This window comes from Crotalus tigris, unplaced genomic scaffold, assembly GCF_016545835.1.
Source record: "Crotalus tigris isolate CLP2741 ecotype Arizona unplaced genomic scaffold, ASM1654583v1 scf7180000020184.803716, whole genome shotgun sequence".
Lineage (NCBI taxonomy): Eukaryota > Metazoa > Chordata > Lepidosauria > Squamata > Viperidae > Crotalus > Crotalus tigris.
The window spans coordinates 224,965-248,042 of NW_024097897.1; the positions used below are offsets into that span (position 1 = coordinate 224,965).

The 23,078-nt window shown below is 41.5% G+C and overlaps 1 protein-coding gene across 1 annotated transcript in view; it reads right to left on the reverse strand.

The window, feature by feature from the left end:
• Window positions 1-2,123: 2,123 nt before the first annotated feature.
• Window positions 2,124-23,078, reverse strand: part of WNT10A (Wnt family member 10A) — a 62,755-nt gene continuing 41,800 nt past the window's right edge. Inside the window, exon 4 of the mRNA XM_039365813.1 lies at window positions 2,124-3,253. Within this exon, the coding sequence (XP_039221747.1) occupies window positions 2,786-3,253 (468 nt within the window). The 3' untranslated portion in view covers window positions 2,124-2,785. The remainder of the gene's footprint in view (window positions 3,254-23,078) is intronic.

Sequence of the window (23,078 nt, forward strand, 5' to 3'; positions counted from 1 at the left end):
GTTGTCCCAACCTTGCCTCCCTCTGCAACCTCCTCCTCACCAGCAGCCCCCTGGAAGAGAGTCGCCACCAAGCATGGCCCACGCGGAGCAGCGCAGCCAAGGACATGGCAGCCAGGTAGCGTAGACAAGACTCTGCCCTCATGGCCCATCGCACACAGTTGATGCTGTGGGGCGTGAGCAGAGGGCGTGGCTGCCATGGCACTGCTGGGATGCCTGGTCAATCTGTGGCGGGCCCTGGAGGCAGTGAGTTCACCTTCGGGCAGGTGGGGTGGGGGCAGGGGCAGTTTTTGAACACTCGGTCTCTAAAAGGTTCGCCATCACTGGGCTAGAGGCATTAAAAATCAAAGATCACCATGCTTGGAGGTTGTGTGTTCGGTTACATATCTACATACATACACGTTTGTTCTACACAATGCATCAAGTGCAGAAGGTAACCTCCATTGTCAAGATTCACCTTTCCTGACCTAATGTTTGACTGACAAGTCAAAATCCTACTGCTGCAACTTATCTCCAGCGTGAAAATGTAGAAATAGCTAAAGCCTTCAGCAGAATTACAGCCTATCACAGGTGGTGCTATTTTTTGATGCCTACGTGTGAAGTAAGAAAGACCTTCAACAGGACTTTTGCTTGGTCTCTAGTCGTATTATTACATCTTCTTATTCTTCCAAAGGCGCCAAAGCTGAAATGGAAGGGCTTGCCTTTACAGAGTCCATAAAGTAGAATCAGGAAAGGCCTTTGGGGAGATGACTGGCCTCTCCCCCAGTTACTTGACTGCCTGCAAACCCACTGCCAACCTTGAGGCGCTTTGAAGCCTTGAAATGCAGCTGCAGAAAGCTCCCCATTGGCTAGGGCCGACGTACCCTGCCCACTCTTCCCTCTCCTTCCTGTCTTGTATTCCTGCTGCATAGCCTCTGGGCTGACATTATAGGCAGGGTGGGGATTTATCAGACAGTGCACAATACCAATCAGGTGATTCATCACCATCTAAGCCCAGGAAGGGCAAAGCAGGCAGCTGGGACTGCTTAGAACAGTTACTTACTTCTCACACCATGTTCACCATTCATCTATCAATCCCATATCCCACTCACCCGTTCTATGAAAACACTTTTAAGGCAGTAGAGAGGAGCACTCTCTTTCAAACACTTGAGAGTCCAATATTTTATTGCTCAGCAGTAGAGACAAACACTCTCTTTTCAAATGCTTAAGAATGAATGGCATTATTGCAAACCTGTGCTACTGTTTTACTTATCCATGGAAGGGAGGTTTCTTCCAACATAAGTGGCCATTTTGTTGTCCCCACTTCTCACCTCATGCTTATCTTAAAAGGAGACTCCTCTCAGTGCCATCCTAGCCCCTATCCTCCTTCTGGAGTGCAATAAATTCCTGGGCAGAATTAGAGATATCCTGATAGCCTCAATACAACAAATATGTTAAAACTTCCTGGGTTGCAGTAATAATCTTCGGAATGTGCAACAAAAAGAAGAGGCTTCCAACATTCTAGGATATGTTTTCAAGGTCCAGAGCAATCCTGCATATATAGGCACAGTGCCAGGGGCATTATTATAGAAAATACATAGAGAAAAAGGAGATACTTTGAACCATGTGATTGCCATTATTTGTTTCTTAGTTTGCATGGACTTTACAGATGACAATCCTCGCCATGTGTGCCTGTAAGTTAGAATAACACCATGAATCTGGCATTGTGACCTGTTATCCACAACATTAGCGGCATTTTAAAGTCTTACAGTACTTTTTTTTCCTGCAGCAGATTAACATGTCTACTCCCCTGAAAAACAATTTGCAAACATTGTGACTAACTCCGCACGCCAATCGGTTCACAAGTCTCTGCATGTGGAAATCCTAAATGTAACATCCCAGCTGGGAAAGGCTCATTTGAATTCGCGTAAAACATTTGTGGTTCTTCCAATGGAGTTCAACCCAGGAGCTTAAAAACGAAATATTACAGTCATAGCTTTCTTCCAAGACAGAATCTTTCTGTCCAGTCGATTCTGCAATGACAACATCCCAAAGATGCACAAAGGAGAAATGATGCCATAACATCTGAAGGAAACCCCTCACACATCGCCACCTAATTCTACTTCAGACATACACATGCACATTAGTGTCCTGGATTCATGTTTATTCGCACAATAATAAAATAAGTTACCAACCACAGTATTTGCACTCAGTGCCTGTGGCTCTTGATCCAGAGATAGCTCTCTACCCCCAACTCGTCAATCTCATTTTTGAAACATTTCTTTAAAACCAACGTTGCATTTTATTTCATTGTTCTCCCCCGAACAACAAAGGTGCTCATGGCACTTTAACCAGAATGGAACAAATTTGGCCTAGGTTAACAGGTATTTTATTGTATTCCTTACCCCCTGAATGTTCTCAGTGTTGGATTTAAAGGGCATTAATTTGAATGGCGATATGGTGGGAATGACAGCTATTTTATGAGGGACTACAGCTCATAGACTTGACAAGTGTGGCTGAAGGTGTCAATGCTTAGAAACAGCCAGAGACAACCTCTGGGTCTCCAGCAAGATTACTAATATGCAGCTCTTGGTGTTTTGGAAATATCAGGCCAAGGCTCAAATCTGTACAATAGGATCTCCTGGAATCAAGAGCTCATGTAACCGGCCATAAAGGAAGTGATGGGAGATATGAAACGTTAGCATGTACCAAGTCCCTCAAACCCTGCTTTATGTTAATGCAGGGCTCCATCCTTAGTGCTGCAAAGGCAAACAATGGAATTTTCTGCAGGCTTACAGAGACATAGATATCATTTGCAGACACTGACCCACTCTGTGAGTCGACACTCCTCACAAGCTACAAAACAGCACCAGTGGAATTTGCAGTTGCATCGCTCACTGCGGGTTTGCCGCAGAATATTATGTCCTCGTCCACAGCACAAGCTTTCACAGTTGTCCATGCCTGGGCTGGTCTTGTTGCACAAACGCCCCTGTGTGCCCATAGAATCCAAGTTTGGTTCCCTCTCACAGAAGTCAGGTGATTTCTCAAAGTAGATCAGGTCACTGATGCCACCACGACGCCGGTGGCGGGCTTGGCCCACCTCCATCTGTCCAGTGTTCCTGTTGTGGGGCCGGATCAGTGTTGCCACATGGAAGCGTTCCTTGAGCACTGAACCCACCAGCCGGAAATCAGGAGTCACCTGCCAACATGTCTTCAGCTGGCAACTTCCTGAAGTTCCATGACACTTGCATTTTCGCTTCATGTTCTCCATCACCACCTGTCAGAAGCACAAGCACACACAGCAGTCAGAAGACCTCATGTAGAAGGATTGAGCTCCATCTAGTTCAATTTTCTGTCTAGCTGGCTTTGGAATTTGATTGCTATCCCTTGGAGACAACTTGTGCTCCTGGCACAAGAACATCAGTTTGGTGTAGTGGTTAAGGTACCAGGTTAGAAACTGGGAGACTGTGAGTTCTAATTCCACCTTGGGCAGAAAGCTAACTGGGTCACCTTGGGCCAATCACTCTCTCTTAGCCCTAGAAAGCAGTTGATGGTAAACCACTTCTGAAATATTGCCAAGAAAACTACAGAGACTTGCCCAGGTGTCACCAGGAGTCAAGACTGACTTGAAAGCACAAACAAGCAGTCACAACTCCTTTGTGTACAGGCTATGCAACCCATTCAAGCAGTTACATAAGAGATTGGTTGTATTGATTGTGTTCACACGATCAATTTAATCATCTATCCATATGTGCATAATATCTTGCACCAAAAGCTAACCATGATGGCTGTAGGTTCACAGAGCATACTAACTAGACTAAAAGGTGTAGATGGAGTGTAAACGAGAGTCTTCCAGGTAGCCATGTGGCACAGTGAGAGGTGAAGAGAGTTTATGCAATGTTCCCAACTACATGTAACAACATGTGTTGAGAGATTCCAAGACTTCAGATCGTTTAGGGTTATCATTTACAGACTTGCAGGATGAAATGAAGTTATTATTTCAACAAGAATGTGTCATCACCTTATATTTAGAACAAAACTCAAAGAATGGGATTTTAAATGGCTTTAAATAAGCTAAAGACAACACTCTTCTCCTCCATCTCCTTATCACAGAGTCTGGCCACAAAGCATTCCATGAAGGCTTGCTTCTGCAACTGCACAGGTTGGCTTGTAGAAGTCCAGAGGTGAGCCAGTTTAACAGAAATAAAATCCACTGTCTGAATAACTGTGTCTTATATCCCCCCCCTTCCCATCTCATCTAGAAAAGTACAGGTAGTCCTCAACTTACAACAGTTCATTTAGGGACCATTTGAAGTTACAACGGCACTGAAAAAAGTGACTTATGACCATTTTTCACACTTATGACCGTTGCAGCATCCCCATGGTCATGTGATCAAAATTCAGACGCTTGGCAACTGACTCATATTTAGACAGTTGCAGTGTCCTGGGGTGATGTGACCACCTTTTGCAACATTCTGACAAGCAGTCAATGGAGAAGCCAGATTCACTTAATGATGTCATGGTTTACTTAACTACCACACTGATTCACTTAACAGCTGTGGTAAGAAAGGCTGTGAAATGGGGCAAAATTCACTTAACCAATGTCTCGCTTAGCAACTGAAATTTCGGGCTCAATTGTGGTCATAAGTTGAGGACTACCTCTATTACCTTTGGTTCATGAGATGAAGTGGCAACTCCTTTGGCTAGGGCTACAGCAGAGACAAATTTGGAATATTGTTTTGTGTTCTGATTCTACAAGACTTGCTCTTTTTCAGATCCTGACTTTTCCCTATGTTTTGAATTTTCACTTTAAGGATACTCTTCTGGGAACATCCGGGAAGCTTCAAATTCTTACTGTTCTCCTAGAATTATTTTTCCAACATCACTGAGGGATATTGTGTGTCTTTTTTCAAGGCACATCTACCCCAGTCTCATTAAAAGTCTCTTCAGTACCGTTTTCCTCTTTTTTCTTAAGAGATACATATAGCTTCGCTAAGGCATTAAAACAAGCCAGCATAACGTAATGGTTAAGGTGTTGGCCTGGAACCAGGAAGCAGATTCCAATCTACTCTCAGTCACAGAACTCCTCAGGTGATTTAGGGCGCTGCCTCTCAGCCCAATCTATCTGACAGAGTTATAAAGAGAGGTTAGTTATAAAGAGAGGTTAGTTAGGCTGAAAATATGAGATATAATTCTAATGGCTACACAATGAGTTTGGAAATGATGGATGCTACAGTCTCTAGCACAGTGGTTCTCAACCTGTGGGTCGGGACCCCATTTGGGGTCGAACGACCATTTCACGGGGGTCGCCAAACAACGCAGTCCGCCATTTTTCCCCCCTTATCCTTAGCTGTGCTACTCCCTTTTATTCTATTGGCTTTTGAAAGCCAATAGAATAGACTATCTTGAATAGAGTCTAATTCTATTGGCTTTCAAAAGCCAATAGGAATTGTCCAGGCTGTCTCTGCCCTGCTGAGCCCACCAAAAGTCCCATTCTGCAAACGGTGCTGCACCAGTTGAGTAGTCCTCGACTTACGACCGGTTGAGTAGTCCTCGACTTACGACTGGTTGGGAGTTGCGGCATTAAGAAGGTTGAGAACCATTGTTCTAGCACATCCAAAGGAGACCAGGTTGTGGGGACTGCTTTGAGATCTAGCAGAACCAAGCTGTGACCCACCTGCTTGTTTCCTGTGCAGTGTGTTCAAATGCATTCCCTGATCTAGAAATTATTTTCTAATAGTAGGTTTCCTTAGGTTGGGGGAAGGGGAGGCAGAGAGATCACCAGATTCAGAATATTAGTGTTGGTGGGCCGGTTATACCTGGAAAAGACTAAAATAGGTACTTGGACTCTGGGCTGCTCCTAATTCATGGAGGACATGCCTGCTTCCTCTTGTAGGCCAATCTAATGGAGGCAGGATGTTTTCAGCTTGGTTCTGCCAACTTATGTGTTCCCCCCAAAAATCTGTTAAATTAGGAAAAGAACTGCACTCTGGTCTGAGTGCAGCTGTGCCAGGGCCAAGCCAGTTTCTTAAAGCTAGAGGGAGCAGGACCTTTCTTCCCCTGCCCATTTACAGTGCCTGCCTGGTGACTAAAACAGTATGCTGTCCTATGTTTCAACCGAGAGAAACAGCTTCCTCCCATCTTCATAAAAGCTAGGAAAAGGACTGGGTCTAAATTCCCAGCAGCAGCCCAGAGATGACCTTATGGGAGGACACATCTGTAGTCTTGGACCAACAGGGAGCGCAGTGCAATTTTCCTTGAGAAGTCAACCATCTCTCAACCGAGCATCGCTGCTGGACTACATAAACATAATAAGTATTGTAAATTACTACTTATGCAAGATACTTGCCATAGGTCTGTACTTATGGCAGCCTTTTCTGCTCTGTTCACAAGAGAAGAATTGTTAACATCAGTGTATGGGAAAAGAGGTTTAAGGAATTCTGGATTCTACTACAGAATCATAGAAAAGATGTAATTAGAATATTGGTAGGACTTCCTGAACTTTAGGTATCAGGTTAGAACAAGTAGGAACCACCCAGCTGAACTCAACCCATCAGCCAGATACTAATTTATCAACTAGTTGTTTGATAATATGTTCTTGCAAACTCGGATGGCCAGAAAATAAAGCTGATCAAGCAGATCATAATACTTTTGTGCTACATTCTGTCGTTACAAGTTCTGCAAACTTGTTCTGCTTATCTATAATAGGTTCTTTGTGAATGAGGGTTTGCTGTTATACTGTTAGAAGCATATTTTGAGAAAAAAAGTCATGTGCTCCTAGGATGGAATTTTCAATGCAGCAGAATTAATTAACTTGATTTTGATCACCCTGTTTAACAAAATCCATATTCTTTGTCTCTGAGACCAGATTCCACCGAAGGGACTTCTCATTACTTTCCCAGGCTAGATACCGGTAGTAGCATTTAATAGAACTTGTCTGCCATAGTTAGTACTAACTTGGCAGGACCCTGTTTAAGCTTTCTATGGCAGACAAGTGGGAGCCCACCCAATGCGGAAGGCTAGAGCAAGAAGATAGCCAGAAAAACTACAGTTTACTTGTACAAATATAGAAGCAGCATGCAGTGCACAACTTTTCAGATTGGGGAAAGGAATAGCACATTTCAACACCTTCTTATCACAAAGCAAAACCATAACACTCCCTTCCTCTACTACACTAAGTTCAGCAGCAGCAGCAGCAAGTCTACAGTGAATAGTGTCCTCTACTTAGAAGTATGCATATCACACAGCCAAGCTTGTCCTCAGCTGACTGAAATGTGACAGAGGGTATTGCACCAATACTGGTATAGAAATATAGCTCTTCTCTTCCACCCGTGCACCCTTTGAAACAAGAGACCATTAGCATTTCTTTGCCTGACCTCTCTTTGGCTGAAATTAGGAACTAAATTGAGGAGGTCTTAGTTACTATTAGGATGGAGGACCACCTGGGAATTTTGTTGGTTAGACCAGTGTTTCTGAATTTTAGCCACTATAAGATGTGTAGACCTGTAACTCCTATAATTCTCCCCCATCACGCTGACTGGAGTATGCTGAGAGTTGAAGTCCACACATCTAAAAAAGGCCAAGTTTGAGAAACACTGAGCTAGAGTGAAAAGTCAAGCATTTTGGAAAAAGGCAAACTACTTTCATGAAAACTGATAATGCCATTACCAGGAGTGAAGGTGAACTCAAGGACGTTTTTACCTTTAAGCCATTTCTGCCATTAGCATATATGCCTTCATCACCATAGCATTTTGGGTTTTTTTGCATCTATAAGCTTCAGGGCTTTTCTTTTAATACTTGGTATTGTGAGTTACTTATGATTAACTTCAATTGGAGGTGAGTTCAAATCTGAGAGGCACACATGTGGACTGAACCTTTCACCTCTTATGGCTAAGACTCCCAGGCTTTCAAACCAATAAACAGAAATCCACCAGAAGTACCATGGTTAGAAACCACACACCCCAGCTTATTCAATATTTCAAGCAAAGGATGGGGAATAGTCGCAACTATTTAAAACTTGCCAGAAAGTTCCAACAAAGGCAGCTAAGTGCCAGCAAAGTCCCAGGAAGGCAGCTGAGTGCCAGACAGGCCATCAGTCTGGTTTAGTAAAGCAAGGAAGGGTGTCCTGTGCCCAACAGTTGTGGGCATGTCCTATAGCATCATGTGAAGACCACAGTTGCATTCCTTGACTTCATCATGATCTGCATGTACCAATGAAACTCCTTTGTGCCTTGGGAGAGGCAAAAGGGCCAAGAAGGCACATGGAAACCAGCCTGCAAAGCACTCTGATGCCACCTCTCTGCCCATCTGGGGCTCCGATATCTCTACATTCTGCAACAAGATCCAGCCCTCAGCCCCCACCCCCACCCAGGCAGCAAGAGAGGACCATCCCCTGCAGTGCGAGAACACTGTAATAAAGGAAATTAGCACCAAATTACAGAGCACTAATAGGCTGGAGCCATTATCCCCTTTGCATCCCACCTAGTGGTTTCTAAATCATTTCCTGTGTGTGTTCCAAGGGGACTGCCTGCCTGCAAAAGGTCCAGTCCTGTTAAGGCAGAGTTCTTCAGGCCAAAACTGCTCCAAGGAGAAAGCAGGCCAATGTCATTCATCCAGGGGGATTTCTTAAATTTTAGGTAAAGGATAGTGCTCTAGCCAAAAAAATAAAAAAATAGAAATCCTGGATGGCTATATAAGGAGGGAGACAACCAAAGTCGCACACCTCAAGCCCTTCTCCCTCCAAAGCTGACTCCACCCCCACCCCATCCCTGCTCATGTGCTCCTCATTATGCACTCTTTAAAGTTGAGCTGTTCAAAGGGCATCTAATCTCAAAGAACAGCTGTTCAGGGCAAATCCTCCTCTGTGTTTACTTGGATGAAAAGCCGACCAAGTTCAATGGAACTTACTTCCAAGTAAGTGGATATACAGAACTGCAGCTGTAATGAAAACAAAACAAAACAAAACCAATCTTTGAGCTCCACCATAATTCCATCAGGCAGAGAGAGCAATCCTTAGGGAAGCCTTTAAAAATTGGGTCCCTGGAGGGACCAGAGCTTATAGTCTTCTCCTCTTTAAGTATCACAGGAGGCATATGTCCTGAGGAAAAGAAACCCACTCTTCTGGGATGGAGAGGGGAGAAGCCTAGAATTAAAGCCTAGGATTAAAGTAGCAAAAAGTGATTGAACTCAGATCTGTTATAAGAAATGTCTTTTTCATGTCGTTCATTTGTAACACAATGACTGATTTATTTGGTTACTTTCCTTTGATAAACGGGCATCACATTCTCTTTTCCCTAATATATAGGAGCCTCTACTAAGACTCAAGAAGGCCATCCACAGAACATCCTCTTGGTGAACCCCTTCAAAGTCTATGGCTACTAATGGAAAAGCCCATGGAAGCTGTGACTCTGAAATGCTGCCACTGAACATCTGGATAGGAGGTGCCATTTTAATTCCCACTGAAGCATTATCTTAAGGCATTCTGCAAGTCAGCAATTCCAACAACTTAATCCATGGGTCTTCAAACTTGGCCCTTTTATAAATTGTGGACTTCACTCCCAGAATTCCTCAGCCAGCGTGTCTGGCTGAGGAATTCTGGGAATTGAAGTCTATAACTCATAAAAAGGGCCAAGTTAGAAGACCCCTGACTTAATCCAACATCAGGAATGGGGCAATTGATCAAACAAGCCACAGTAATCATCACCAAAGACATCTCTTTTGGGGTAACAGCCTCCGATGTTCTGGCCAATCCAACCCATTTAAGACCCTTCTATTTCCTGCTTCACAGAGGCAAAATAAGCACATTCCTTTTATTCTTTATTTTTCAATTTATATACTACATTTTGATTCAGATTTTACATCTGAATGACTTATAAAACAATCTAATGACAAGTATCCTTAAGGATTAGAGCATTCTCTCTTTTATAATGCAACCCTTCTGGATATCATGAAGTGCATTCTATATTTAATCTTGGTCCATCATCCTATATTTAAAAAAGCACTGATTCTTCTACTAACCATCTTGGATTAGGTGGAAAAAAGGCTCGTTTTAACAGCTACTGCCCAGATGCAAAGCAGTGCCCGAGTGATCTGACTCTGATGAATCAGGCAAAGACCAAAAGGCAGTCTTCCTTCTCAGTCAAAGAGGCCAGGAGGTCAGGTTTAGGGCAACGTTGTTTACAAGAGGAAGGCTTAACCTGTATTACAGTCATTAACCAGGATTATGTCGCCTACATCAATACTCTAAAGGCATGTAAGTGCTTATTTCACCTTTCCCCCTCAAATAAATGACACAGAGGCAGAAAAGGGGGAAAAAAATACACGCATTGTCTTTAATTGCTAGTTAATGAATTAATGAAGAGGAACTGAGTGAATTTGGGCTTCCACCTCTCAAAAGCCATAGTCTAGGTTTAGCCACCTCTTCAGATCAAGGCAAAAAAGCTCCCAGAACCTAGTTGTCTAAAAGAAGAACCCAATACACAACATGCTACAAGTTAAACATATTTCCCTGAAGAGATTCGTGTAGGCAAATGCTTTATTGTTGCTTGCACCAGAAGTTCTTTGTTGCGCAGCTAATAGGTAATTCTGGTACCCTTTCATCTTTCTATCTCTCTGATCTGGCAAAGGGAAGGGCCACCATTCCAGCCCCTACAAACTGCAGACTGGTGAAATAGACCTTCCATTAAAGAGTTGGCCATTTGCTTTGAGACACACTTAATTCTAAAACTACGATGAGTTTTTCCTGCTGTTCCTTCACCATGTTTGAAGAGCAGACAGAATCTGTTCTTCAAACAGAGTAAAGAATACTTTGGTGTATCTCACAAGTAAGGCTAGTAATGAAACAACCCACCAAAGAAACTAATGCTGGGGGGATGCTGGGAGTTGTAGTTCAGTAAGATTGGAGGGCTTTAATTTCCCCACTCCACTTTTAAGATTAAAGAGAAAATATGTCACCATACATCAGGGATCTTCAAATGTGGCCCTTTTATGACTTGTGGACTTCAACTCCCAGAATTCCTCATCCAGGCATGCTGGCTGAGGAATTCTAGGAGTTGAAGTCCACAAGTCATAAAAGGGCCAAGTCTGAAGACCCCTGCCATACATGGTATTTGTTTGTTTCTATGTTTTTCACATTTCTGAACTGCCCATCTCCCTCAAAGAGTTTTTCATAATAAAATCCTGCAGTGACAGAAAAGTTGCATAAATTTATAGCTATAGGAGATTTCTTGTAATCAGGGCAGTCCTAATTCCTTTAATTTGTGTATACTTTTAACAACATATGATTCTATTCTATTCTATTCTATTCGGTAATTGAGGACAGTTACTATTCATGACCCTGTCTGTGGAACTCCCTCTAATGCAACAGAGTGCACAGCAAGTGTCAAAGCAGACTGGAGCCAGCTCTATATTAAGCAGAAATAACAATCCAAAATAAAATTCCATTTACCGTACAAATATTTCCATCACTTTCAAGCACTTTTAATAAAATAAACTAATCAGCTAAAAGTTGTTTTGCTTCCCAAGAATCCAAGATCTATGCCAAATATCTTATGAGATGAGCAAAGTTATGAATTTTAATTTTTAGGCGCACCCTTCAAAGGGTTTTCTTTGGGCATCTTATTTGAACTACAGTATTGATGGATTAAAAAATATAGGTTTGGAAAGATGAGGAAAAAAGTTGAAGGGGAAGACAACAGATAAGGTGGATGAATAGGATCAAGATTATCCCTCAAATATCCCTAGAAGAGTTGTGGAGGCAATTTGAGATGCAAACCATTCATCCATACAGTCACCATGAACAGGCATGACCAGCTATCTACTTTTTCCAGATAAAGCAAAGAGAAAATCAACAGGATTTGGTTTTCATAATGTAACAAGGTGTTTTGCTTTACTTATCTCTTTTTATCAGGTTAAATATTTGTTCATGTTAAATATTAAATACAACAACAACAACAACAATAATGCTTCTTGTCTTGCCTTCAGGTGCTTTGGAGAATAGCTTGACTCCCTCTTCTTTGTGGCAACCCTTGAGATATTGGAACACTGCTATCATGTCACCCCTCATCCTTCTCTTCATTAAACTATCCTGAGAATATCCTGAGAATATTGTGGACAGCCAAGAAAACAAACCAATGGATCATCAAACAAATCAAGTCACTCAAAGCCCAAATGGCAAAGCGCAAATTATCTTACTTTGGCCAAATTATGTGAAGACCTAACTCTCTGGAAAAGGCTCTAATTCTGGGAAAGTTAGAAGGAAAGAGAAGAGGACATCCAGCAGGAAGGCGGAGGGAGTTACTTACTGTGGCAATGAGTACCCCATTGGGAGATAGAAAAAAAAGTTAGGGATAGATTCTTGGGGAGAAAATCTATTTATATGGTAAATAGGAATTGAAAAAGTTTTGATGGCACACAACAATCTTCATTAAATACAGTACGGGTAGTTCTTGACCTATGACTGTAATTGACATTGGAAGTATGGTCATAAATTGTTAGAGTCATAAGTGGAGGCATCACATGATTGGAATCAGTTTTTTCAATGTTTTTTGCAGTGGCCATTAAGTGAATGCCATGGTCGTTAAATGAATCAATTTTTCCCAATGGTCATTTTTTTGCCAAGAACTGAAAATAAATGCCAGAAATAAGGGGGGGAAAATCACAAATCACAGTTACATGATCATGGGATGCTATAAAGGGCTGTGAAGGTGATCCAGTTGTCAATGAAATTATGCAACCACACAGGCTATCATAAATTTGAAAATAGGTTATAAGTAGCCTTTTTTGAGGGGGGAGGAGATCTGTCATAACTTTGAACAATCATTAAGCAAGCAGTCATAAATTGAGGATTACCTGTACCCTGAGTTTTCAAAATCATAATAATCAAAGTGGATGTCTTTTTATGCCTCTCTGTAATTAGAATATAGGTAGTCCTCTACTTACAATCACAACTGAGTCCCAAAATCCTGTTGTTAAGTGAGAGATTAGTTAAGTGAAGTTTGCCCATTTTACAATCTTTCTTGACTCAGTTGATTAGTTAATCACCCGGCTGTTAAGTGAACCTGACTTCCCCATGGACTTTGCTTGTCGAAAGATAGCAAAAGGTGATCACATGACCCCAGGACTCTGAAATGGTCATAAATATGAACCAGTTGCCAAGCAACTGAATTTTGATCACATGACTATAGAGATGCTGGAAAGGTTGCAACCGTAAAAAATGGTCAAGTCACTTTTTTCAGTGCTGTTGTAACTTTGATCAGTCACTAAATGAATTGTTGTAAGTCGAGGACAACCTGTACAATTTCCTTAAATTACTAAAAATATTTGCATTACTAAATAATCCTGCTCCATGGATTTAATTAAGCAAATGAACTGCAGACTTCCAGGTACCATTCAAATGCTAACTTTCCCCTTAAAAAAATGAAATTAAAGCTGATTGGAAAGAAAAAGCTTTTTCTGCCTTTACATGGAGGAGACAAAACACCTGTACAACATTCGTGATTTTTCCTTTGCCAAACTCAGGTGTTCTACTCACACCCATTTTTGCTGCAGGACATTTTTACCTTCACTTATTTACTGAAGGATATCTTTGGCTATAAGGTTGGCAGTAGCCTTAAAAAGCCCTTCATGTAATCCATCTATTCAGGATAAATCCATATAAATAAATGCAGTCAAATACTGGTTTAGCTTCTTCTCAACTGTTCACTGATAGAGATGCCATCTTTCTTATACTCTATATACTCCTTAACTGTGTGCCACCAATTTAAGGATTATGAAAGTGCTCTCCAATGCCCAACAGAAATGTTTGAGGCTGTTGTTTAAATTCATTATTCTTTGTCCCTGCTAAACAGAAAGAGCAACTGATTCTTATTTGCCTCACAATGGCCATTTAAGAGTTGGATTTAGCAAAGCTGGCTAAATGGGGAGGAATGGGTGAATTGGGGGGGGCTACAAAACAGTTGGAAAATATATCAGATTTATAAAGTGGAATGGGGATACTCCTGTCTTTGCAACAAAGCTCTCGATGGAAACCTGCATATTTGAAGGCCATTTGTCAAACCTTTTTCTACGTTCATACATACAAGATGGGGAGATCCGGAGATAAAACTCTTAGAACCAGTGGCATCCTTGGGAGTCAAGTGGGAGTCAAAATTGGCAAGATGGTGGAGGGAGCATTGAAATGCAAGCTCCATCCCTTTTGAAGATGAGAGCAACATCAATGCACTTACAAAAGAGTGGGGCTTGTATTGCATAAACCCCACTCACCCTCCTGACAAACTTTGCTGCTTAGAACTGTATGGTGGTTCTAGTTTTTCTTCTTTGGTGGATTATCTCCAGAAAGAAAGACAGATGGAACAATGAACAAAGAACAGGTTACAGATGGTGAATTCTACGAATAAGACCCTGATAGTTCACATGAGGTGGCACTGCCTCTATGGCTCCCATTTGGCTCTTTTATTTATACATCAGTATTGTTGTGGAAGAGTTATGGCTCTGCGTACATGCTCATGTTCTTTTGAATTGCATACAAGGGATATGAAAACTAAGAAGAGAACAAAGGAAACAGGTAATGCATATTTTTAAGATTGCCAAAAGTATTTTACAACAATCACAGGATATGATACTATACTTCTACAGGTAGCCCTCAACTTACAACCATTCATTCAGCAGCCCAGGCCTCCCCCACCCCTTGAGGCATCCCATGCTAGTCTACATGACTGCAAGGGGAGAGCTGGGATTGCACAGGTGCAATTAAGTTAACAACAACTTAATGACTGTAACTCTGGGCTCAGTTGTGATTGTAAGTCGAGGACTACATGTATACTCAAATCTGAAGAACTCGCCTCTCTATCAACTCTGTCTATCCGTCAGGCATTTTAGCAATTGGAGCCTCAGCTATAGGCCTATGTAGACATTTGTCTGCTTATTATACGGACTGTTATGAACAGATAGGCTCCCCTGCCAATTTCAATACTGCAGCGTTGAAGAGGGGAACATTTTAAACATGTGTCTAATTCTCCAAATATGTGTTTAAAATGCTCTCCTCAGCATCTTCAGCACGACAATGCTTAAACCAGAGGTGGCTCACAATACCTTGAACAACTTTAAGCAGCTAAATAAACAACTAAACAAAATGTATATTCATCAACTACCTCAAACTCTTCTGTACAAGGATTATGTTGTCATCTTTCTTCTAGATCCATTAACAGAACTGACATTCTTCTTCAAATGTTAATTCCTAATTAAAGGAATTTATAGCAAGAAGTGTCAATTTTGTGGCTTCAAAGCTGTAAAAATACTTAAATTCAATTGTTATAATAAGTAAGTTAGATATTATGTCCTAATTTTATCTCATTCCTTGGATTTGCATTCTGCAAGACTTTGCATACATGTATGGACTTCGCCCTGTTTAACTGCCATGGAGATCTAGTACCTATAAATATCAAGCAACTATTGTGGAGGAAACATTAATTTCTCTGAAACCAATTCATCTCACAGATGTCATCTCACTAGCAATTCTACTGAAAGCATTATGTTTGAAAATGCTGTGCTTCATTTCTTCAATGTTTTAAGTGATACAGCTTAAACAAAATACACCGAGTAAATCTAGCTTTTCTATTTATGTTTATGATGATGGGCCTATAATCTTCTGTAGTGTAATAAATGGCTTGCAAATTTTTCTCATAATAGTACTGAGAAATCCAAGAAATCCACTGTCTTATTCAATCACAGAATTACTACAGAAGAAATATTAAAGGGGTATAAGCATGTTTTCCACACCCTGCACTATCCAGACTACCAAGTTTTCATATTTTGTCTAAATTAAGGAAGTTGATGGCTATATAATCGCTTGAGATGTTCCTTCCTTTGTTCCTTCCCACTATATTTAATGCAACACATTCCAATTTGGACTTAGTGTCATGGAATACTCTGAAGGATAATACAGCATACTTTTAAATGATAAAGGTAAAGGCATGCAACCTAATCCAGTGAAACTTTTGAGATACTTTCTCTATTATCATACATTTTCTCTGGCTTAGGGGAATTCCCCATTTTTTTAAGACAGTGACAAGTTTATGCACCCACGCCCATTTTCAGGCTTCAGGATGCTAAAAATAAGTGCATCAGATATGCATCAAGTAGACACTGAGCAATTTTTGTCAGGCTTTCACTGAAAATCTTCATTGCCATGTTTCCCCTAACTCAGTGGTTCTCAACCTTTTTAATGCCGCGACCGCCAACCGGTCATAAGTCGAGGACTACTCAACCGGTCGTAAGTTGAGGACTACTCAACTGGTGCAGCACCGTTTGCAGAATGGGACTTTTGGCAGGCTCAGCAGGGCAGAGACAGTCTGGACAATTCCTATTGGCTTTTGAAAGCCAACAGAATTAGACTCTATTCAAGAGAGTCTATTCTATTGGCTTTCAAAAGCCAATAGAATAAAAGGGAGTAGCACAGCTAAGGAAAAGGGGGAAAAAAATGGCAGATTGCATTTGGCGACCCCCGTGAAATGGTCGTTCGACCCCAAATGGGATCCCGACCCACAGGTTGAGAACCACTGCCCTAACCAAATAACTTCTTATTCATCTTTTGCTATTATAAAACCAATTCTTGTTGCAGATAATGTGAGTAATTGTAACTCTCACTAGATTTTCTTATGTAATTATTAATTGTGCAGGAATAACAAGGTTTAAATTTCCCTCAGATACGTATCAGCAGTCATACCCTCGACATTTTCAACACTGCTAAACCAGGGCTTTTCAACCTTTTCACCCATTGTACCACTTTAGGATATGGCAACATCCTATTACCACCAGTCGCCTAGCAAGGTGTCAAAAACTTGATGACACCCCCCCCCAAAAAAGAAAAAAGTGGTAAAGTACAGGTAGTTCGCAACTTACAACAGTTCACTTAGTGATTGTTGGAAGTTACAATGGCACTGAAAAAGTGCCCCCCAAGCCACAGATGAGCAAGATACCTGCCTGCCTACCTGGCCATGCTCTTCCTTCTGTCCGAGGTTTTCATTGTTGTGAGCATTTCTGTTGAGGATTGGCACTGGGAGAGGGGTGGGAGGATATTTGGTTTTTATTCCCCCCGTCTGCTGGGTGGTTGCAGCAGGTTTTGCTCACTTCACATGACCCTGGGACATTGTGACCATCATAAATATGAATCAGTTACCAAGCATCTGAATGTAAATCACAAGACCCTGGAGATGCTGCAACATTCCAGCTGATTGGGGCTTCTCCTGGATTCAGAAGCGCCAGGATTAGCACCGAGCTCCAGCTGGAGACTGGTGCGGATTCTGGTGCTTCCGCTGAGCCCTGACAGCCCTGCAACTCCAGCTATCTTTGGCTCAGGCTTATGTGGTGCTGCCATCGGTTCAGCTCATTCCCCTCCCCCACTACCACTTTTCTAGGATGGTCGCGTACCACCTGCCAGGTGCCAACGTACCACAGGTGGTACCCGTACTACTGGTTGAAAAGCCTTGTGCTAAACAATCAAAAAGAATAGAATGATGCATTGGATTGAATTATATTTTTCCCCCAAATGATAGTTTTCTTTAGCTAAAAATTATTACATTCATATGTGGTGTTGTTGTTGTTGTTACTTGCGAAGTCGTGTCCGACCCATCGCGACCCCATGGACAACGTTCCTCCAGGTCTTCCTGTCCTCTACCATCTTCTGGAGTCCATTCAAATTCACACCTACTGCTTCAGTGACTCCATCCAGCCATCTCATTCTCTGTCGTCCCCTTCTTCTATTGCCCTCAATCTTTCCCAGCATTAGGCTCTTCTCCAGTGAGTCCTTCCTTCTCATTAGGTGGCCAAAGTACTTGAGTTTCAACTTCAGGATCTGGCCTTCTAAAGAGCAGTCGGGGTTGACCTCTTCTAGGACTGACCGGTTTGAACGCCTTGCAGTCCAAGGGACTCGCAGGAGTCTTCTCCAGCACCAGAGTTCAAAGGCCTCCATTCTTTTGCGCTCAGCCTTTCTTATGGTCCAACTTTCACAGCCATACATTGCAACTGGGAAAACCATGGCCTGGACTATACGCACTTTTGTTGGCAGGGTGATGTCTCTGCTTTTTAGTATGCTGTCTAGATTTGCCATAGCTTTCCTCCCCAGGAGCAAGCGTCTTTTAATTTCTTGGCTGCAGTCCCCATCTGAGGTGATCTTGGAGCCCAGAAAAATAAAATCTGTCACTACCTCCATTTCTTCCCCATCTATTTGCCAGGAATTGAGAGGGCCGGATGCCATGATTTTGGTTTTCTTAATGTTGAGTTTCAAGCCAACTTTTGCACTCTCCTTCTTCACCCGCATCAAGAGGCTCTTTAGTTCCTCTTCACTTTCTGCCATTAGAGTGGTATCATCTGCATATCTTAGGTTGTTGATATTTCTCCCGGCAATCTTAATTCCAACTTTTGATTCATCTAGCCCTGCCTTTCTCATGATGTGCTCTGCATATAAGTTAAATAGGCAGGGCGACAGTATACAGCCTTGCCGGACTCCTTTTCCAATTTTGAACCAATCAGTGGTTCCGTGTTCGGTTCTCACTGTTGCTTCTTGACCCGCATATAGGTTTCTCAAGAGACAAATGAGATGGTCTGGTACTCCCATCTCTTTGAGAACTTGCCACAATTTGTTGTGATCCACACAATCAAAGGCTTTTGCATAGTCAATGAAGCAGAAGTAGATGTTTTTCTGGAACTCCCTAGCTTTCTCCATGATCCAGCGTATGTTGGCAATTTGATCTCTAGTTCCTCTGCCTCTTCGAAATCCTGCCTGTACTTCTGGTAGTTCTCGATCCACATACTGCTGGAGTCTAGCTTGTAGGATTTTAAGCATAACTTTACTAGCATGTGAAATGAGTGCAATGGTGCGATAGTTTGAACATTCTTTGGCATTGCCTTTCTTTGGAATTGGAATGTAAACTGACCTTTTCCAATCCTGTGGCCACTGTTGAGTTTTCCAAATTTGCTGGCAAATTGAGTGTAGCACTTTTACTGCATCGTCTTTTAAGATTTTGAATAGCTCAGCTGGAATACTGTCACCTCCACTAGCTTTGTTGTTGCTCAGATTTTCTAAGGCCCATTTCACTTCACATTCTAGGATGTCTGGTTCGAGGTCAGTGACCATCTCATTGTGGTTATCTGGGATGTTAAGCTCATTCTTGTATAGTTCTTCTGTGTAGTTTTGCCATCTCTTCTTAATCTCTTCTGCCTCTGTTAGGTCTCTGCCATTTTGGTCCTTTATCATGCCCATCTTTGCATGAAACGTTCCCTTCATATCTCCAATTTTCTTGAAGAGATCTCTGGTCCTCCCTATTCTGTTGTTTTGTTCTATTTCTTTGCACTGTTCATTTAAGAAGGCATTCTTATCTCTTCTAGCTACTCTCTGGAATTCTGCATTCAATTGGGTGTATCTTTCTCTTTCTCCTTTGCCTTTCGCTTCCCTTCTTTCCTCAGCTATTTGCAAAGCTTCCTCAGACAGCCATTTTGCTTTCTTGCATTTCTTTTTCTTTGGGATGGTTTTAGTTGCTACCTCTTGTACAATGTTGCGAACTTCCATCCATAGTTCTTCAGGCACTCTGTCTATCAGATCTAATTCCTTAAATCTATTTGTCACCTCTACTGTATATTCATCAGGAATATGATTTAGTTCATACCTGAGTGGCCTAGTGCTTTTCCCTACTTTTTTCAATTTAAGCCTAAATTTTGCAACGAGAAGCTCATGATCTGAGCCACAGTCAGCTCCTGGTCTTGTTTTTACTGACTGTATAGAGCTTCTCCATCTTTGGCTGCAGAGCACATAGTCAATCTGATTTCTATATTGACCGTCTGGTGATGTCCATGTGTAGAGTCGTCTCTTGGGTTGTTGGAAAAGAGTGTTTGTTATGACCATCGTATTCTCTTGACAAAATTCTATTAGCCTGTGCCCTGCTTCATTTTGTACTCCAAGGCCAAACTTGCCTGTTATTCCGGTTATCTTTTGGCTTCCTACCTTAGCATTCCAATCCCCCATGATGATAAGGACATCATTTTTTGGTGTTAATTCTATAAGGTGCTGTAGGGCTTCATAGAACCGGTCAATTTCATCCTCTTCAGCACCAGTGGTTGGGGCATAGATTTGGACTATTGTGATATTGAATGGTTTGCCTTGGATTCGAATTGAGATCATTCTGTCATTTAGGGGATTGTATCCCAGTATTGCTTTTCCTATTCTTTTATTGACTATCAAGGCTACTCCATTTCTTCTGAAGGATTCTTGCCCACAGTAGTATACCTGATGGTCATCTGAGTTAAATTCACCCCTGTCCATTCCTGATTCCATTTTAGTTCGCTGATTCCTAAGATGTCGATGTTCAGTCTTGTCATCTCTTTTTTGACGTCTAGCTTGCCTTGATTCATGGATCTTACATTCCAGGTTCCTATGGAGAGAAAATCTTTACAGCATCGGACTTTCCTTTCACCACCAGATATATCCACAGCTGAGCGTCCTTTCGGCTTTGGCCCAGTCGCTTCATTCTTTCTGGCGCTACTAGTACTAGCCCTCTGCTCTTCCCCAGTAGCATATTGGACACCTTCCGACCTGAGGGGCTCATCTTCCAGCGTCATATCTTTTTTCCTTTTAGTACTGTCCATGGGGTTTTCATGGCAAAGATACTGGAGTGGTTTGCCATTTCCTTCTCCAGTGGATCACATTTTGTCAGAACTCTCTGCTATAACCTGTCCGTCTTGGGTGGCCCTGCACGGCATAGCTTATAGCTTCATTGAGTTACGCAAGCCCCTTCGCCACGACAAGGCAGTAATCCATAAAGGGGTAATATGTGGTATCTTGCTCAATAGTAGTAACTATGAGAGGGATCTCGGAGTCCTAGTAGACAATCACTTACATTTGAGCCAGCAGTGTGCTGCAGCTGCCAAAAAGGCCAACACAGTGCTAGGCTGCATTAATAGAGGGATAGAATCAAGATCACATGAAGTGTTAATACCACTTTAAAATGCCTTGGTATGGCCACACTTGGAATACTGTACCCAGTTTTGGTCACCACGATGTAAAAAAGATGCTGAAATTCTAGAAAGAGTACAGAGAAGAGCAACAAAGATGATTAGAAGACTGAAGGCTAAAACATATAAGGAATTGGGTATGTCTAGTTTAATGAAGAGAAGGATGAGGGGGGACATGATAGCAGTGTTCCAATATCTCAGGGGCTGCCACAAAGAAGAGGGAGTCAAGCTATTCTCCAAAACACCTGAAGGCAAGACAAGAAGCAGTGGATGGAAACAAACCAAAGAGAGAAGCAACCTAGAACTAAGGAGAAACTTCCCGACAGTTAGAACAATTAATCAGTGGAACAACCTGCCTCCAGAAGGTGTGAATACTCCAACACTGGAATTTTTTAAGAAGAGACGGGACAATCATTTGTCTGAAATAGTATAGGCGTTCCTGGCCAAGCAGGGAGTTGGAATACAAGACCTCCAAGTTCCCTTCCATTATTATTATTATTATTATTATTATTATTATTACTACATAACTGAGACATTGAGTTAACAGTTGAATGCAATGCAACTGAGTGTGGAACTTTAAAGTCTTGTGGCAATTTTGAAATGAATTACATAGTGTGGTGTGAGGTTTTGTGTGCAGAATTCACAAAACACTCCTGTATGTGCCTAATAGCTGCCATTTGATTGTAGGTATATTCCAAACACTGCAAAATCTCAAAGATGTTAATTGTGAACAATCTTTGTATATTCACAAGTTGTTCTGGTGTTCATGAGGCTATTATAAAGGACAGAATCTACGGTGGTGGGCAGTTTTGATACATTTAAATTTATTACTAGATAACTCTTGAGTTGGGTTGGGTCATTTTTTCAGAGGTATTTTCTTAGCAGATTCCTCAGTGCCTTCAACCGTGACAGAACTTCTAAAGTACTGCCTTCACAGGAAAAGCTGGGATACATTCAGAGATGCACGTGCCTTGAAAATAACCCATATTGAACTGTATAGCACATTCAAACATCAGCACAGAAAAGGTTTTATGATATTTTATATTATGTCATTAACTGCTTTATGATGACTTCTGTATCATAAAATGTTTTATACCAAATTTCAATTCCACAGGAGTCAAGAGTCTCCAATTTTGATCACATTCCTTAAGCTAGCCCATTTGAGGTATCTTGATTCAAAAATTGTTGCCCTATGAGGCACTGTTTTGCCCAATTAAAGTTATGTGAACCTGAGTTCCAGAAGTATATAGATTATTATATTATTACACCCAACAATGTGAAATCAGAGCTACCAGTTCTTTAATTGATGTTAGCCTTCTTGTGCACTGAGTTCTTTCCAAGAATCTAAGATGTTGTATTGTATTGGTGTAGTATATGTGCAGATCGAAACAATGTGGCCTTTTGTAATTGATAAATAGGAATTTTTGTCTATGCACAAATTTTTTTAAGTTCCGTCTAAGATTTTTCAATATTTCATTAACAATTTTACATTACCTATTAGCAGTAGATACTCTGGGCAGTGTAACAGTTTATCACAGTTAATATGTGGTATAAAGTGCCTATTCTTAACACCTTGAGAAACATACCATATCATTGTCTATATAGTTGCTATTTTTAATAACATTTTTCGATAATGCATTTTGGAATATTAGTAGGCTGCACTGGGGAAAAAATTGTTTGTAGGCAAGATATTTATTTTGAAATAAATAAATAACTGTGGCATTACCAGCTTCATATCATAATGTCTAGCTGCCTCTTATCAAGGGCTTCTTAGACTCAAGTAAACCTGTCATCAGGGTTAAAATTACAGAATGATTTGTTTTGTCTGTGAATAAAGTTGTTAGATGCTAAAACACAATTACCTGCTCTTTAAGGCCGGTGGGCACGTTTGTACAGCAATTGTTGAGATCATCTCATAGTCACTCACCAAAAATGGTGCCAGTCACAAAATCTCTTGTCAGGAGTCAAACTACTAGGGCTGTTCCCCATCAACACGTCTAGGCTCCTGAGCTATCTTGTACCATTTTTTTCTTCTACCCTTTTTCCAGGTGCTGAGTCACGTTTCCAAACGGAGCTCTGAGTTATAGCCTCCTATTAAA